Source organism: Colossoma macropomum, unplaced genomic scaffold (genome assembly GCF_904425465.1).
Source record: "Colossoma macropomum unplaced genomic scaffold, Colossoma_macropomum, whole genome shotgun sequence".
Taxonomy (NCBI): Eukaryota; Metazoa; Chordata; class Actinopteri; order Characiformes; family Serrasalmidae; genus Colossoma; species Colossoma macropomum.
Genome location: NW_023494785.1, coordinates 26,654,450 through 26,671,841, shown reverse-complemented (window position 1 = coordinate 26,671,841; position 17,392 = coordinate 26,654,450). Strand labels below are relative to the sequence as shown.

At 39.6% G+C, this 17,392-nt stretch overlaps 2 protein-coding genes across 2 annotated transcripts; one reads left to right on the top strand and one right to left on the bottom strand.

Annotated features, from left to right (window-relative positions):
* Nucleotides 1-889: 889 nt before the first annotated feature.
* On the top strand, nt 890-5,317 carry wnt4b (wingless-type MMTV integration site family, member 4b). Its single transcript, XM_036579474.1, has 8 exons — nt 890-998; nt 1,241-1,394; nt 1,986-2,070; nt 2,332-2,463; nt 3,789-3,931; nt 4,039-4,179; nt 4,536-4,698; nt 5,073-5,317. Exons 1-8 carry the CDS (start codon nt 910-912, stop codon nt 5,240-5,242), a joined length of 1,077 nt encoding a protein of 358 aa, XP_036435367.1. The 5' UTR covers nt 890-909; the 3' UTR covers nt 5,243-5,317.
* A 637-nt stretch (nt 5,318-5,954) lies between these two features.
* Nucleotides 5,955-17,006, bottom strand: cdc42l (cell division cycle 42, like). Its single transcript, XM_036588909.1, has 6 exons — nt 16,895-17,006; nt 15,166-15,270; nt 14,118-14,190; nt 13,902-14,011; nt 10,423-10,620; nt 5,955-7,784 (listed from the first exon to the last, which is right to left on the bottom strand). Exons 2-6 carry the CDS (start codon nt 15,268-15,270, stop codon nt 7,695-7,697), a joined length of 576 nt encoding a protein of 191 aa, XP_036444802.1. The 5' UTR covers nt 16,895-17,006; the 3' UTR covers nt 5,955-7,694.
* Nucleotides 17,007-17,392: the final 386 nt, after the last annotated feature.

The following is a 17,392-nucleotide window of genomic DNA, read 5'->3' as shown; positions in this document are numbered from 1 at the left end:
CTCTAAGGAAATAACAGTAATTATGAGAATATAAAACTGGGGAAGTGATAAAGAGATATACACCCTACTTGTTTAAAGATACTGGTCAAACTCAGCAATAATCTTTGCATAAAGTCATTATTCTCACAAATGATCATGAATCACAATCCTGTAAGATGACTAGTGGTCAAGGTGGGCTTAAGAGATTGTGATTCTACTGAACACACGTCTGCGTGGACTGGCTTTAAAAAGTAACTCTGTTGGATGTAATTCTGCATGGATGGTCAGTGTGTTCCGTCTGGACTGGTAAGACTCTTCCCTCATCTTATTCATCATTGACTTTTTGGAAGAAATCACTGGTTGTTTTAAATGAGCCTATTATCTTCTCTATCTTAAACCATTAACACAGGAGACTTGTGGTAAATGTTGGGTAGATTTTGCCGTATTTCTTGGTGCTGATGCTATTGCTATGAGGGTCCTATAAAAACCATGTTGCTAAAAATTAAACTTTCCACTGGACTATTTATATTAATGGTCCTGAGGCCTAGACATGGAAACAAGACCGTTCTAAAATAAACATCTGTGTATTTTAACCCCTCAAACTCTAAGGGCCTGTATATGAGCCCACACTTCAGTTCCAATACTCCAATAACTACATAGATTACATAATAGCCCATTTACATAGTTATTACTGAATAATTTGTGGTACTTACAGGGTAATACGCCATAAACTTAATAACTGAATAATAAGCCTAACGTTTAAGAGGTTAACATCTTATAACTCATACATGTTGGTTCTTTTCAGCAGATATGAGGGGATAATCCCCAACACTAAAGCTAACAGGGTGAGAGGGGACAAGAAACGACCACAACTCGGTCCACGCACCCAAACCACACCGCAGACAGACAGACAGAAGGACAGGCAGTCTGATGCCAACGGTCTCCTCTGTGAATCACACGGGACGACTCCTCCTGCTGTTGCTATGGGCAACCCACCTCTCCATGGCGACCAACTGGCTGTAAGTTGGCGCGCATGGATGGGTTTGTTTGTAATGCTATAACCTGTAAAAGATGGTGACATCTTTCTCCTTCTCACGCACCCTCTGCTCCCCTCTCTTTGTCTTTCTTAACTCTTAAAATACTCCCTCTCTCTCTACCATGCCTTGTTCATTGTCTCCTCCTCCTATTCAACCCTTGTCCTCTTGTCTGTTCTCTTTCTTCATGGTAACGTACTTACTGCCTTCTTTTTCTCTTTCTGTAGTTCTCTGGCCCGGCTGCCGCGTTCTCGTCCGATATCGGGTGACGGGCCATGTGGGCGTCTGAGGGGGCTTTCTGCAGGACAGGTGGGGGTATGCCGGGCACGGGGGGAGGTCATGGAGTCCGTGAGGAAAGCTGCAGAGATGGTCATCGAGGAGGTGAGAGTGATCACTAAACCTAACACATCTTAAAATGTTTCATATAACTGTTTGAGTTTGATGACAATTGTGTGAGCAATCAAGTAATCCATACATGATCACCGTAAATGATTGGATAGACTTCACAGATGTTCACAGATTCTTTGTGCAGTGTCCCACTGTGCACCCGGTCACAGATTAGTAGATGTAAAGTTCCAGTTAGAAGTTTTGACCAAACGAACTTGAATGTGTCTAATTTTAAAGACATTTTAATCTAAAAGGCTCATGCTTAAATTCTTGAAAGTGGTTTCTAACACAGATGCAAACTGTAAAGCCAATGTTTATATTTGAATTTATTTCCAAAACAAAAATACTGAATGTAATTTTTTTATTTCATCCAACAAGTAGTTTTCAACAGTCTCAGCAAAGGAGAACTGCTTTAAATAATCCAAAGCATAAGAGTTTTGATTTGTTTTGCTCATTGCATAATTCTGTATATTATTTCACAATAAGGTGCTTTTGGTGTGTTACAGTCAGAAGAATAAAATCTGAATACATGACAGGAAGCCCCTTTTTCTAATCACCTCTTTCCCTGTTTGTCCATCTTGGTAGTGTCAGCACCAGTTCAGAAACCGTCGCTGGAACTGTTCCACCACACCTCGTGGCATTAATGTGTTTGGCCGGGTGATGAACCAAGGTCAGAATTTTCCAGTCTTTGGTTCTGGCTAGATACTCCTTAGAATCACTTTTGCAAATCACATATTAATAAACCCTATGTGGCACTGCCAACAATGAATTTATGCCAAAAAGCATCAGTTTCAGTACTGTAAACCAGGTTTATGTTCATGCACAATTTTGGCAGTGAACTAAGCTCAGAAAAGACATTCTCTACCAGCTCTAAGTGTGACTGGTGTGATACTGACTGTGTGTGACACTGAGGGTTGTGTGCTGTCCACAGGAACACGGGAGGCAGCTTTCGTCCATGCTCTGTCTTCTGCGGCGGTGGCAGCGGCAGTAACAAGGGGCTGCAGCCGGGGGGAGCTGGAGAGGTGCGGCTGTGACCGGAAAGTTAGAGGGGTTAGTCCAGAAGGTGAGTCAAACCGAAAAAAACCCACCTCACTCAAACTCATGAAGCACAAATATCTCATCTTAAAGAATGAGTGAACGTGCCTTTGGCAAGAGCTACTGGCACGCCCTCCTCACTAAAACTCTATTTATACTGTGTGGACCAGACGTCATTTCACCTCTCCTCCTGGCCAAAACTACACAGTACTAACTTTTAAAATATATACAAAAACAGAAATACAATATATCAGTTACACATCACCTGTTAAAAGTATCAACCCATAACGCAGAAAAATACCACTACAAAACCACCCTGAACCAACAGAAACATTATATTAACATAAAATAATCCCTAAATAGAACTAACCTGACTTGTAATTTCGTTTAATTAAAAGATAAGGTATGAGTTACTTTAACATAATGTGCAAGTAACCAGCACAAAACGAAGTGTTAACTGTAACATTATTTATGCAACGTGTGTAGAAAGTAACGTTAGAAAGGAAATAGTGAGTTGGTAAAGACAACTTTGTTAGCTAGTTAACTAGCTAGCTACCTTAGCTAGCCTAACTAGTTAGTTAGCTAACCTAGCTAGTTAGGTTACCTGCTTCTGAATGAACACCGCCAGCGCCGCGCAGTCTCAGAGAAGAAAGGTTCTCTTCCAAGTGTCTAATTAAATTTAAGCGTTATTATAATTTACTTAAATTAACGTTGTTTTATTACAGTTAGCTACTAGCTAAAGAGTTTGAACATTAAGTGTTTTTTACCTTCATGCCTGTGCCGTCTTCAGGAGCCGAGTGAACTACACTGAAATAACGTTAGCCTGACAGCTAAACCCCAACGGCTTAAGCTCATTCAAATTCAAAACCGTCTCGCGCCGTCAACGACTGACTGTGATTTGTGACACATCAATTGGCTACATGGTAAATAAGCTAATACAATACGTAAGAAAATCATTACGATTTTCTTAAAGAAAGACTTTTTTTAAAGAACTGCATTTAAGAACATTTTCACAACTTTTTTTCCATCCCCGAAACCTTTCGTTCAGCCTCTGCCCCCAAATTTAAGGTTTGTAGAGACAGCCAGGAAACTGAGACATTATAAAAGACTTTTTTTAGTTTTTGGATTTGAGAGGATGGCCAGGGAATATTGGTGAATGAGGTCAGCTGAGTAGGGGAGGGCACTAGACCACGTAAGTCAACAGTAAGTGTTTAGTAATGCTTACTGTGCCATTGGCCTTCGTTCGTATTCTCTCATTTTTGAGTAAAATCTTTCAGCTCAACAAATAGAGTATCAGCATCACAAATGTAACTAAAACGGAAACCCGCCCCCTCTCTCTCCCCCTCTGTGCAGGGTTCCAGTGGTCTGGCTGTTCAGATAACCTGTCCTACGGTGTGGCATTCTCGCAGACATTCGTGGATGAGCCGGAGCGGGCGAAAGGCACGTCATCAGGCCGACCACTAATGAACATCCACAATAACGAAGCAGGGCGCAAGGTAAGCGCAGAGAAAAGAACGACTATACATCAAAAGATCCCTCTGTTTTTCACTCAGGTTCCATTCTCATCTGTTGCTCTCTCTCTCTCTCTCATCCTCCCTTCCAGGCCATCCTCCACAACATGCAGGTTGAGTGTAAGTGTCACGGTGTGTCCGGCTCCTGTGAGCTCAGGACCTGCTGGAAGGTCATGCCCCCGTTTCGCCGGGTTGGTGCTGTGCTGAAGGAGCGCTTCGATGGAGCCACAGAGGTACACGCTCCACCACTGACCCCTGACCCTGGTTGACCCCTACATCTCAAAAACCTCATGGCTAGGGTTGTAATTTCCAAAAGAAGCCAGAACCACACTAACTAGAACAAATCAGATAGTGTAAAATAAACAGGGTAGAATACTTAAAATAGATTTAAGATAACGTGCATATACATTATGCACAATTTGTCATCCAGCTTCTCCTCCATTCATTAATGGGCCATTTTAAATACAGCAGTGACATTGACATGACTGGAACAAGTGTATCAGGTAATGCAGTGTTGCTGGGATGTTTACATGTCAGTTACTCAGAAATATCCAGCCCTGTGGTCACACCGCTCTCTGGTTGTTGTAAGGTGCGTCTGACACGGGTGGGCTCTCGCGCAGCTCTGCTGCCAAAGGACCCCCAGGTGAAGCCACCGGCTGCACGTGACCTCGTGTACTTGGCCGCTTCACCAGATTTCTGCCGCCTAGACCCTGAAAACGGCATCCCGGGGACAGCTGGCCGCCGTTGCAATGGTGAGGCCACTAAAACTGCACTAACTAAAAGTAATCACTGTATGAAATCACAGAAAAATATGAGTTCTAAGCAGACCTGATCTGATTGGCTTAGCCACCAAATGATCTAATTATCATAGAAAAGCACAAACCTATGGCACTGATTCTATAATTAGATCAGGAAACAACTGGATTATAAATGACAGCCTTCAATCAAGGAATGGAAATAAACTATTTCAGACAAAGGGGACTGAAACTTAAGGACCACAGCTTCCTTTATGCAACCCCCACCCCTTGAAATGGAATGCTGGGTATGCTTGCTGCTAACACAGTTTAATGACTGTGGAATGACTTCTTCTCTCTTCCTGCTCCTGTTCTCTGTGCTTGGGCTGCAGGTACATCACGCCTGGCGCCAGACGGCTGTGAGCTGGTGTGCTGTGGGCCAGGTTTCCGGGCTGGAAGAGCCGAGGTGATCCAGCGCTGCTCCTGCAAGTTCTCCTGGTGCTGCTCAGTCCGGTGCCAACAGTGCAAAAACACAGTGCTCATTCACACCTGCAAAGAGTGACCCATACAACTAAGCCTGCCTTACCTTTTTACTGCAAACAGATCCTTGCTCCAGAATCCGACATCATTATCCAACTTTTCCTACACTCCTACAATTTACTAACACTAGGCACAGCACAGCGGAGGCGCATAATACGATTCCTACACTTTCTGTTTATGCTGTTATGTTTGTAGTTCTGCTACCTTTGCACAGGCTCATGAACAACACTAAGTACAGTTCTGCTTACAGTAAACCCTCCAACTGATGCACACATGCACACAAAGCTAACTTGATCAGACAAAGCTTTAAGGCGGAATTTAACCTTGGAATAACTCTTTCTTTATGGAGATTTAGTACATAGTTTTACCAATTTAGACTAGTGCACTTTGCATATAAGTATTTATAATTCCTCATCAGTGTTACTGATTGTCTGTCTCCTCTCTTATTTATTTGAATTCCTATCCTGCCTGTGTGTAAATCTACATTTCTGATCACTCTGTGTTGTACCAACATGTTGTCCTGCTGCACACCAGTTGCATCGTTCTCTTCTTGCTGCTATATGCTCTGATTGCCTGTTAAAAATAAACTGGTTTACACACCAAATGCTGAACTAATCCACTGCAGTATGCATGGTGTATGACTTGTAATACGTAACGTATGCATATAATACATTACAAAAGTATTGCAGTATTGTTTAGATGTTGATAATTAGAATAAAAGATCTCTGCTTTTGTGTCAGTTGCACCACTTTTATTACAAATATAGTGAAATTAAAAACACCACAGAGCTGGACTAAGAAAAAGCCATATTTAAGACCTCTATTTTTTGTTGGTAAAATGGTTATTCAAGAGAGCACATTTCAAACTGTTACATTAGCAGTAAATCACAAAATATGTCTATCAAAAATGAAAAGAAAAAAAAACATAAAAAAAAAACAACAACAACAAAAACAACTCAAGTTTCAAAGCGCATTACTACTAAATTTATTCACCCCAAAAAGAAAGTAAGACTTGTAAAGGAATATTCCAGCATCTTTCAACCTAATCACTATCTGCTACATATGTAGCATACGACTGATTTCCAGGGACAGCAACAACATGTTTCTCTGTATTTTAAAAGAAAAGGACTGAAAACCCATAGACTTGAAACACATTTAATAGAAGCCCACTGGCAGTTGCTGTGTTTTGTCACTAATCGTTTATGCAAAGCACATTTTTATAGAATAATTTCATGAATTCTTCAAAGCTATTTGTAAATTAAGCTGTAAATCTGTATAATCCATCCTTTAGACATGTAACTAGTAACTACAACCTGTGGTAATATTTTACCAACATAGTGGTAAACTAACACTGCTGTGTGCCAACTGTTGCTTTGCTAACAGATCTGTTAAATAGAGATTAGAATGAAAAATGCTGGAACATTCCTTCAATACAGTACGGCATAAAAGCCCCAGTCACAAGCTTCTGCACCCTGCTGACTGCATGAACAGTGGCTTTCAAACAGCACCAACACTTACTATTACATATTGTTAATATACTTACAGCTGATCCTGGCTCAGCTGTCCACTGCTTTGAAGATATACAGCTCCTGAACGTGGCTTTAAAAACAATATTTTTGTAAAAATGCAGTTCTTTATACAACCTGCAGGGGAACAACATCCAGAGCTCCACAAGCGAAGTAAGAATCCTGGTCGAGGATCTACAGAAGGGTTTCTTTTAATAGTAAGATCCTCTTTGCATCTCTGGACAAAAGCTCTTAAAATTACACAAAAATGATCCTGTAAATATTTTTTGAAAAGAGTAGGTGTGTGTAAGTCTTAAGAACACTCTGGCTGACCACAATAAAACAACAAGAGCAACTGCCTGATAGAAATCTCTTTAGTGGCCATCTAAATAAGGGTAAGAGGCATCTTTCACTTTTTGGAATGTTTTTCTTACAGATTTAAGACTGTAAGACAAAGAACACAGTACTGGTTACCTTAATTAAATTAAAAAGCATTTGTATTTTTTTATGAGGGCAAATGCGAAACAATTATGTATTCTAGCCAATGGTTGGCTTTGTCAAGTCTTGCAGAATGAGAACCGAAGGCCTGGTTTGTTGCTCAGTGATGAGCTGCCAGTCTGCAGCTGAAGGAGATTCAGATATACGATATACAGTCCCACTTAAAGTGCTCCAACTTTTCACAAGCATTTTATTATTTCCTAGCTTGGGTCAGAAGAGCTGCTGATTCAAGTTTTTCTTTGACATTGTGTAAGATTTTGAAGGCACTGTGTGCAGTTTTGTTTTTTAATTTCTTAAACACTGTTAAGCCCATCTCCCGTTCTTTTCACATTTTCTTTCTCTTTGCTGTTTCCATTTTTAACTAACCTTTTTAAGTCTGATAGGTAAACCCTCCCATCCCATAATCCCTTACTGTGCTGTCCCCTCTCCCTCTCTTTCTCTGAGGAGTGTGTCCCTCAACCCCTGTCGTCCTCTACAGCAGAGTGCAGCGCTTCTTCGGTTTGGTCTCTGGAGGCTCCAGTGCTGCCAGTATGGCCTCGTCAAACACATTCTTCAGTCCTCTCTGAAAGAGAAAACAAGAGAGAGAGAGAAAAAAGAAAAGCAAAGTCAAACATCTCAAGCACCTCTTAACAACAAAAAAATTTCAAACCATAATCAGGTGTTAAGTGTGGTCATAAATGGAGTTTTTACTGGGAATTAGGTGACCCCAAACATCCCTTCATAACTACAGTTTTAATCACTATCGGATGTTAGGGAAACACCCCCCACTTCAGCCCCTTGCAAAATCCATTCCCCCCTACCAGACTACACTACTGATAAATGTATCAATGGACTGCACCCATTTCCATAGTTACACAGAGGTAACAAGTTCTGAAAAGACATACAAAATTATTGGCTGAATTCTGTTGCAGTGAATATGAACAAGAAAAGAAATTTGTTCAAAATATTCAAAACTCTGCGTGGAACAAGTAGAAAGAGATGCAAGTAATTTGATACTGACATACTTCTGTCACCACTAACTGGCAGTCAGTTTTCTGAAATAGGTTGACTCAGTTAGCTAACGGAAGTTAGTGTCCGCTAGTTAACAGAATGAAGCTCTCTTCTCAACTTTTAAGTTTCATATGTAATTCATATTTTAGAATATTTAAGCCATAAAGCAGGAGAATCCTACAAAAATCTGCAAAGGTTGAGTTACATCAAAGGTCTTGCTTACAATGTTCTGTATAAACAAACTAACAGAGGTGGATGGCGACAAAGCCATGTTTAAATGCTTAACCATGAATAGTTAGTCCTGGCAAGTGATCATTTTCTTCTTGGAAGAATAAAGTCTTTAAAAAATAAAATATGACTTTTTAAAATATTTGTCCACAGAAGAAAAAAATCTTTTTTCAAATGAAATTAAAAAAAAAAAATGTAAATAGACAGTGACAAAGGCTATTTTTAATTAACATTTCGCACTCTTGTGCTGTCAGGGAATTGACAACCACTCTGGGTAGGTTAATTCAAATTATTGTTTTGTTTCGCAGTGACACTGGGGCTTGACGTTTCCACTTTTTGACACCCTCTGAACAGATGAGACACATCAGTTTTGAACTTTAAATGGGGAGACAAATGCACAGTTCTCTCTTAATTGTTAAACATTCTGTTTTTTGTCATCTACCTTTTTTTTTAAACAAACCATGTTGTCACTTCACTACTCAGTTCAAAAATAGTAAAATCTGAAATTAAAAGCTTACAAAAATATACGAAATTATTACTTTTCTGACCTGATATGAGCTGCATTCGGCCATTTACATAAGTCATTTCAATAAATCCATCGGACTGGATAAACTGCAACTACAGGACTGCTACAGAAGCCGCGCTGGTCCACGTTCACATATGTTGCTGAAATATGACTTTATTTTGTTAATTGGCTTTGCTACATATTTTTTTTCCCCAAGTGCTCAGTTCAGTCCACTGGAATACTTTGCTTGGTCCACATCCAGTCTGCCAGTCCATGGCCTGCCATATCAATGGTGCTTTTGCAATGTGCAACATATTCTTGAATTAGGTATAAAAAAAACTACACTGCAAAAAGCTTAAGTCAGTGCTTTCAAAGAGGATGTACAATATATGGCCAAAGGTATGTGGACACCCCTCCTTATTATTGAGTTCAGGTGTTTCAGAAACACTCATTGCTAACATGTATAAAATCAAGCACATAGCCATGCAATCTCCATTGACAAACACTAGCAGTAGAACGGGTTGTACTGATGAGTTCAGTCACTTTAAATGTGGCACTATCATAGGACTTCTGCCATATTAGTTGGTGAAATTTCTGTACTGTTGGATCTGCCACGGTCAACTGTAAGTGCTATATCTGTGAAACGGAGCAACAACAGTCCATGTACAAAGCAGCAGACCATGCAATTTCACAAAGCGGGGCCCTCGAGTGCTGAAGTGTGCAGAATGGAAAAATTGCAGGCTGCCAATGGATTCTGGAGCAGTGTTCTCTGGAGTGATGCATCATGCTTCACAATCTGGCATTCTGAGGGACGAATCTGTTTTTAGCTGATACCAGGAGAATGCTACCTACCAGAATGCACAGTGGCAACAGAAAAGTTTAGTGGAGGAGGGATAATGTTCTGGGTCTGTTTTTCAGGGTTTGGACTTCCTGTGAAGTGTACCATTAACGCTACAGCATTAAAACACATTTTAGACATTTTGACACTTTGTGGCCACAGTTTGGGGAAGGCCCTTTCCTGTTCCCACATGACTGTGCCCCTATGCACAAAGCGAGGTTCATAAAGAGATGGTTTGATGAGTTTGGTGTGGAGAAACTCCAGCGGCCTGCACAGAGCCCTGACCTCAACCCCACTGAACACCTTTGGGATGAATTTAAACATCGATTGCGAGGCCCTCTCATGTCTGACCTCACAAATGCTCTTTTGACTGACTGGGCACAAATTCCTACATACACGTTCCAACGTCATGTGGAAGGCTTCCGAGAAAAGTGGAGGCTGTCATAGTCGCAACTCCATATGATTGGCCACTGTTTTGGAATAGGACGTAAAATATCTGCATGCTTTTGTCCATATAGTGTACTTGGTAATGTGTAGAATAAAAAGGCTGGTTTTGTGTAGAACTCACACACACTACAATAAGACACAGAAGTTAGTGATTATGAGACGCCTGTGTTGTGCTGAAAATACGGCCTTTACCTGGGTGAGAGCAGAGCACTCCACATATTTGACAGCTCTGAGGTCTCTGGCCAGCTTGTCACCGCTCTCGGGCGAAATGGGGCGCTGTTTGTTCTTGGCTAGTTTCTCCACTGTATTACTGTCGTCTCTCAGATCCACCTGGGTGCCCACCAGCAGGAACGGAGTACGAGGACAGTGATGGGAAATCTCTGGCACCCACTGGGGGAAAAAAAACAGGAAAACCTTGATCAACTCTCATTAGCTTACTTACAAAGAGTAGGACTGCAAATACTGATTATTAGTATAATCAATTAATCTACTGACTATCATTTGATCATCTATTATCAACTGATTCAACCATTATGACCACTGAGATTTCCTCTCACTTTGCCTTGTCACAGTGCTACCATCAGTCAAAGTTCTGTTTGTGCAACACATCCTTTTACTTCTTTCATGGTGCAACAAAATAACAGAAGCCACATCACCCCCAGTGCTTCCTGCAGTGTCTGCAAGAACTGTGTTTGCAGGATTATGTGCATGATACATTACATGAACATTACAGAGCACTACAGGATGCTTTTCTTTTATTAATTAAAAAAAAAATCACTGAGAACTAATGAACTTTGTCAGCCATAAGTAACAAGTTTGGATTGACTGAGTAATGCATGAAGGCACTTTAGAAAAAAATAAACTGATAAGAAAATCAAACCATGAAAAGCAAAGCACAGTAATGGTCATGAAACAGCATTTACCAGAATTACCATAAGTCAGAAAACCAGACACAAAGAACAGTCTTTTTGGCATTAGCAGGCATAATAAGTTGATTTTTTTGTTGCTCATTTTATTCATGTTCAGTTACAGCTAGTATTTAGTTTGGTCCACTGTTGTGTGGTCTAGTGACACATATTTTTTTGTACTTTTGTTAACTGCAATTGATGTTTAAAAACTTCAGTGTCTCTGTTTATGCTGCAGCACTGATGAGAAGCGGGAAATGCCACAGCACCATATTTGTGGTACAGATTCAAATGTTTCCTGTGCACACAGGAAGTCTGGTGTCTGGAAATTGAGCTACAGTGTAGAGAAACCCAGATGAAGAGTGTTGGGACAGTTTGGTCAAGAAAAACATCTTTTCAATGTTGTCAAAGTTATATATAACACAACAAAACACACAGTGCTATAAAAAAGTACTTCCCCTTTCCTAATTTACTCTATTTTAGGCACATTTGTCACACTTGAATGTTTCAGATCATTTAATTAAGACAAAGATAACCCAAGTAAACACAATATTCTGTTTTTAAATAATGATTTAATTTTTTGAAGGAAAAACGCTGTTCAGCCGTACTTGGCCCTGTGTGAAAAAGTAATTGCCTCCTTAAGCTACTAAATCAACCAGTTAACCAATTTCAATAGACTACAGGGTTCAGTTTCACTAGCCACACCCAGACATGATTACTGCCAGACCTGTTGAATTTAAACATCACTTAAATAGAACCTCTGGCAATGTGAATCAGGCTAGGATGACTTGAAAAGCAGCACAATGACACAATCCAAAGAGATTCAAATACAGATAACATTTACCAAAAAACAACTAGACTAACCCCCAAGACTTATCGGATAATATTCTGTGGGCTGATGAGTCAAAGGTGAAACCTTTTTTTTTTTTAGGAAGACATGGGTACATCTGGTGTAAAGCTAACACCGTGTTCCAACATAAGGACATCATGCCAACAGTCAAACATGGCAGTGGTAGTGCAGGTCTGCAGGACCTGGACGACTTGTCATAATTGATGGAAACATGAATTCCGCTCTCTATCAGAAAATCCTGAAGGAGAATGTTCGTCCGTCAGTTCGTGACCCAAAGTTTAGGCAGTTGGGCTATACAGTAGGAGAGTGATCTGAAGCACACAAGACAGTCCACCTCTGAATGGCTCAAAAGAAACAAAATTAGGGTTTTGGAGTGACAGAGTCCTAACTTAAATTTCACTGAGACGCTGTGCAAGACCTAAAAAGGGCAGTTCATGCTCGAAAACCCTCCAATGTGGCCAATTTAAAACAATTCTGCAAAGATCTTCAAAAAATGCAATGATCATTTAAAAGCTGCATTTTGTGTTTACTCATGTTGTCCTTTGGATGTCCTGAAACGTTTAAATGTGACAAATTAGCAAAAATAGAAAAGAAATCAAGGCAAATACTTTTTCACAGCACTGTATTTAATATAAAAAAAATACTGAATGCATAGACTATTAGTGCAATAAGTCCAATTACAGTCCAATTTGCATCAGCACAACCAGATATTCAACGGTCCATTACAGAACAGAGGGGTGATGGGAGGACAGTGGGGGCATACAGTGCAACTACATTTAATAGACTTTATATGACTTTCGTTATTTATATTCAGTTAAACGTGACATTTTTTCACATAGGGGAGATGATGTACACACATATTCTTTATACACGTGGTCACATACTGACTGTATCACCAAGCTACTGCTCGGACATATCAATAGAAAACTATTAAAAATGTGAAGTCTTTGTGAAGGTCTTCATTAAATTAATATAAACACGTTTTATACAGTGGCTGACAAGACCCTATACAGTACAGTTAAAAATGTGTTGTAAACTTTAGCCCGATGCAAATTCAGAAAACATTTTCATCAACATGATTACACCTGAACAACATTTCATAAACACACTGCAAATACACAAAATACATTCAACTTTAGAAATGCTGCAAAGTCGGTCACAACACAACTGAAATATTTCTGGAAGACTCTGGAATTTCTGTGATGGAAAATCACTGACAGAGGTTGATAAGACAACAGAGACTCACATTACAGTAAGTTCACAGTAAACTTGGCTGGCTAGTTAGCTATACTACAGTAGTTATCTTGTATTATTAGTTTAACTTTTACAGTTACACTCTACAGCTAATTCCCATCAAGAAACAGTGAGATAAGTCATCTGTTCAAAAGAAAGTTAACTTACTTTTACTGGTGAAAATTTATGCTTCATAGAATTTAAAAACATATCTGGACACCTAAAATAAAAACTGAAATACAAGAACATCTGGGCACCTACACTACACTAATTAGAACAAAATTTAAATGACAAAAAATGTGTGTCAGATTCTGCAGACAAACGTAATTTCCTTCCATCCACGTTTTAGTTATTTATTGCAATTAAATATTTTAGAAGGTGTCAGTTACACAATTAGAAAAACACTCAAACCTTTGAGCAGTACGTGTGTTACAACTTCACATGAATTGGAGCATTTACTCTTAACTCTTGTCCCACTTTGTTCAGTGAACCAGGTAAAACAGGTGATGCTGGGCAACTGCACTGAACTAAACCTGAGATTTCTGTCTGAAGCAGTATCACCTGAATTTCCAAAGATGAAAGGGCCAAACCCTGACCTACTCTACAAGCGGCCCCTGCAGCTACAGTGGCATTTTCACCAGCACGTGGACAGAAAAAGTGGAGTATATGGTGAAAGAACTAACCTTCTCTTTGACGTTTTCAAAAGAGGAGGGAGAGACAACAGAGAAGCAGACAAGGAAAACATCTGTCTGAGGGTAGCTGAGTGGCCGCAGTCTGTCATAATCCTCCTGACCTTAAAGAGACACGCAGAAAACTGCTTATATTCACAGCCTTAGAGTTCATCAGCCGAGAGGCAGAAAGCACTGCACAAAAACTCTGGGTTACATGAGCTGCCTTACCTGCTGTGTCGAAAAGACCCAGTGTGTAGGGTTCACCTCCAATCATAACAGTGACAGCATAATTATCAAACACCTGACAAACAAAAGAACAGAAATACATTATTAGATTTTCACATTATTTCAGGGGCAGTTATCCAGTTCAGGATTTTTCTGAATAACCCTAAATAACCAAAGAGTGCCTGAATGTTAAGAATGATAAAAAAAAACTTTCAAAAGGGGCTTATACTAAGAGTATTGTTATGGGTGTAAATCTCATGCTTCAGCTCAAAAACGACTCTACCCAGAACTACTAGCTTGTAAAAATACTTCAAACGTGATCACTACTCTCACTCTCTGTGTTGTGTGTCAAATACATAGACTATATGGACTAAACGTATGAAAGTGACAGCTGAAGTCACAACAAACCTGCATCATCATAAGGCACTTTTTAAGCAATTAAATATAAACCTACTCATTCTGTGCAGGCCTATATTGAAAATAAAAAAATAACCATATTTATTATAAGTACAAAAAAGAAGAAGATGCTTGGAGAATCCTGACAGTTTTTAGAATAGCTCAGTAATACTGTGTGTCCTTGTTCAGCCTTATAGTGCACAAAAATGTCCTTGCAGTTATGAGCTAACAATATTATTAATTTAAGTAAGCGTTTCTTTTTTTTAGCTTAAAGAAAAGGTTAGTTAGACTTCTGTTTACACAGCAAAAAGGTCTGTACTTGTGACACATCCAGTCACAGGCACACTATTATAATAACAATTCAGCGTTTCTAATATTGCATTGGTGACATCCACCAACTTTATCGAACATCGCATTATATCCACATCGTACAGCCCCATTTTACTGAACTATTATAAATTATAATCAGTTCGAATGTTCTAAACATAACGCAGCTCAATCACCACCTTCATCATGATGCATTTTATAACCCTATTTAGTAAATATTACTTCTAACATTAAATAGGACAGAGCAGAAATAAGTGTGCCAGTCACTCCTGATCCTAAATATGCCCCGGCTCTTACTCATGGACCCTCTTAAAGCCTTGCATCTTACCGTGGGAACATATTCTGAAGGGAATTTGTTGGTTGTGTAGGAGATGAGGAGGCAGGTTTTCCCAACAGCTCCATCCCCGACCACCACACATTTTATTGTCTGCATCTACAGGTGCAGGAGAAAAGAAAAAAAGCATTATTTTCTTCATCAATAACTTTCTACTTCACTAATAACTTCATCTGTTACTCAGCCAAAACATTCATCCAGACTGTCCACAGGTCTGACCCCAGTCACAGCAAAACACAGTGGAAATATTTGATAAATGTACAGGTTCAGTGACCACAACCTAGCCACTGAAACTGGCTGCTGCAGACAGATTTGCTGTCCAGAGAGAACAGACTGCACTTACTGTGTCTAAACATACTGCAAACAAAAATCTGACATTTACATGAAAATACACAAAAACATATCCAAAAATCACTGTTTGAGTGTTGAGAGAGAAAAGTTGGTCATTCAGGCAGATATTTGGCATCTAGTCAAAGTCTAAGGCCAATCTAAATGACAAACAGTAAGAAAAGACAACTTACTACTGATATTTTTTTGTTGTTGATTGTTGCAAATAACTTACTTCCTATAATTCTGTTTCCCCTTCTTTCCCCTATTTATGTATACATGATTGCTTTAGTGATAATGAACCTTGTAACATTTATGTGAAAAGAACACAGAGAAAAAAAGAAGTAGAAATGAAGACAGATAGACAGAAAGACAGAGAAACAGGAAGACAAAGAAAAGCAGAAACAGAAGGAGAAAGAAAAACAGAAAAAGAGAGAAAGAAGGGAGAGATTGTGAGAGAAAGATAAAGAGTGAAATAGCGAGAGGGAAAGGGAGAGGGAGACAGGGAGAGGGAAAGAAAGAGAAACATTGAGAAAAAAACAGAGAAGCAGTGAAAAGGGGAAGAGAAACAGAAAACAGAGTGAGCAAGAGAGAGATACACAGCGAGAAACAAAGAGAAAGAAAAACAAAAAGAGAAAAAAAGAATGAGAGAAAAAGAGAAACAGAATGAGATAAAAAAAGAGAGTGAGTGAAAAAAGACAGAGAAAAAGTAACACAAAGAGGGAGAGAAACAGAGAGACAGGGTGGATAAAGGAGAATCAGAGAATCAGAAAATCAGAGAAGGAAAGATAGATGGGGGGCTGGTGGTGGCGGTGCACCTCTACACTCCTTCAGTGAATCAGTTTCACTCCTTCTTCAGCAGCAGTCACTTCCTCCCAAAGCAAAGGCCCCACTGGGACAGTTCAGACGGGTCAGGTCTGAGTGACTCCTCATACAGGTCCATTTTACTGAGCTCAGAATTGTGGATATGCATTGATGGACCACCACCACCATCATCATCATCATCATCCCCACCATCTTCATCATCTTCACTAGTCTCTCTGCTGTACTGTTTACACCACAACTTTCCCTCTTTACATCAACTCTGAAGTGTCTGAAGTGTGTCAACAACTTTTATCAAAACAGACATAACTTTAAATGGCACAAGATAAACAAGAACGTACCGTAAAATGAATAAATATATTTTTTAAAAGTTCTTTTAAACTGATCAAACCATCTCAGAGTTGGGCTCGAAATGTTGGCTAACGTTAGCCAGCGCTGAATGAGCCAATAAAGCAAAACTACAAAATAATGAAAGCCCACAATCAGCGACAGTGCAAAAATAACTCATATGAATCTAAAGTTATTGACATAAATAACAATTTATAAACACAGATATCAAAAGTAAAACACTCACCGCTCCTCTGCGCTACTAGGCGTTGGTTACGTCCGGATTCAGCTTCAGTTTCGCGCCCATCCAGCTGGGGGCGCTGTGAGCAAATGCCCATCACTGCAGATTAAAGGAAACCAAGGCCATCCTAACAAAATAAAACTGACCGAATACATGAAATACCTGAGATTTAATTCGATTCAACTGGATATAAAACAACGAGAGGGAATATTATGACTCGCACAGTGGAGCTTAGAAAATTGCAGCGATATGAGGTGAACTAGGAAGAGAGACCTACTATAATGGGTTGCTTTTCATAATAAAAGTCTTTAAAACACAGTGGAAATACCTGGACCCAGCTACTCTGTGTAATTGATATATTTACTCTGGATGTTGCATGATAAATTCTTTTTTGTTAAGAATGTTTAAACATTTCTATTAGCAGTGAAAAATGACAGTGACATTTAAAATAAGAATCTCCTGACAACAGGGCTGACCAGTGTAGTCAGTGTGATCAGTTGCTAA

Bases quoted from the DNA above. Each gene is read 5' to 3' on its own strand.
- wnt4b (XM_036579474.1), top strand. From the start codon at position 910: ATGCCAACGGTCTCCTCTGTGAATCACACGGGACGACTCCTCCTGCTG. The intron at 999-1,240 runs GTAAGTTGGCGC...CTCTTTCTGTAG, and splicing joins TCCATGGCGACCAACTGGCT to TTCTCTGGCCCGGCTGCCGC. The intron at 4,180-4,535 runs GTACACGCTCCA...GGTTGTTGTAAG, and splicing joins GCTTCGATGGAGCCACAGAG to GTGCGTCTGACACGGGTGGG.
- cdc42l (XM_036588909.1), bottom strand. From the start codon at position 15,270: ATGCAGACAATAAAATGTGTGGTGGTCGGGGATGGAGCTGTTGGGAAA. The intron at 10,621-13,901 runs GTTAGTTCTTTC...TTTTTCCCCCAG, and splicing joins TTGAAAACGTCAAAGAGAAG to TGGGTGCCAGAGATTTCCCA. The intron at 7,785-10,422 runs GTAAAGGCCGTA...TTTCTCTTTCAG, and splicing joins AGTGCTCTGCTCTCACCCAG to AGAGGACTGAAGAATGTGTT.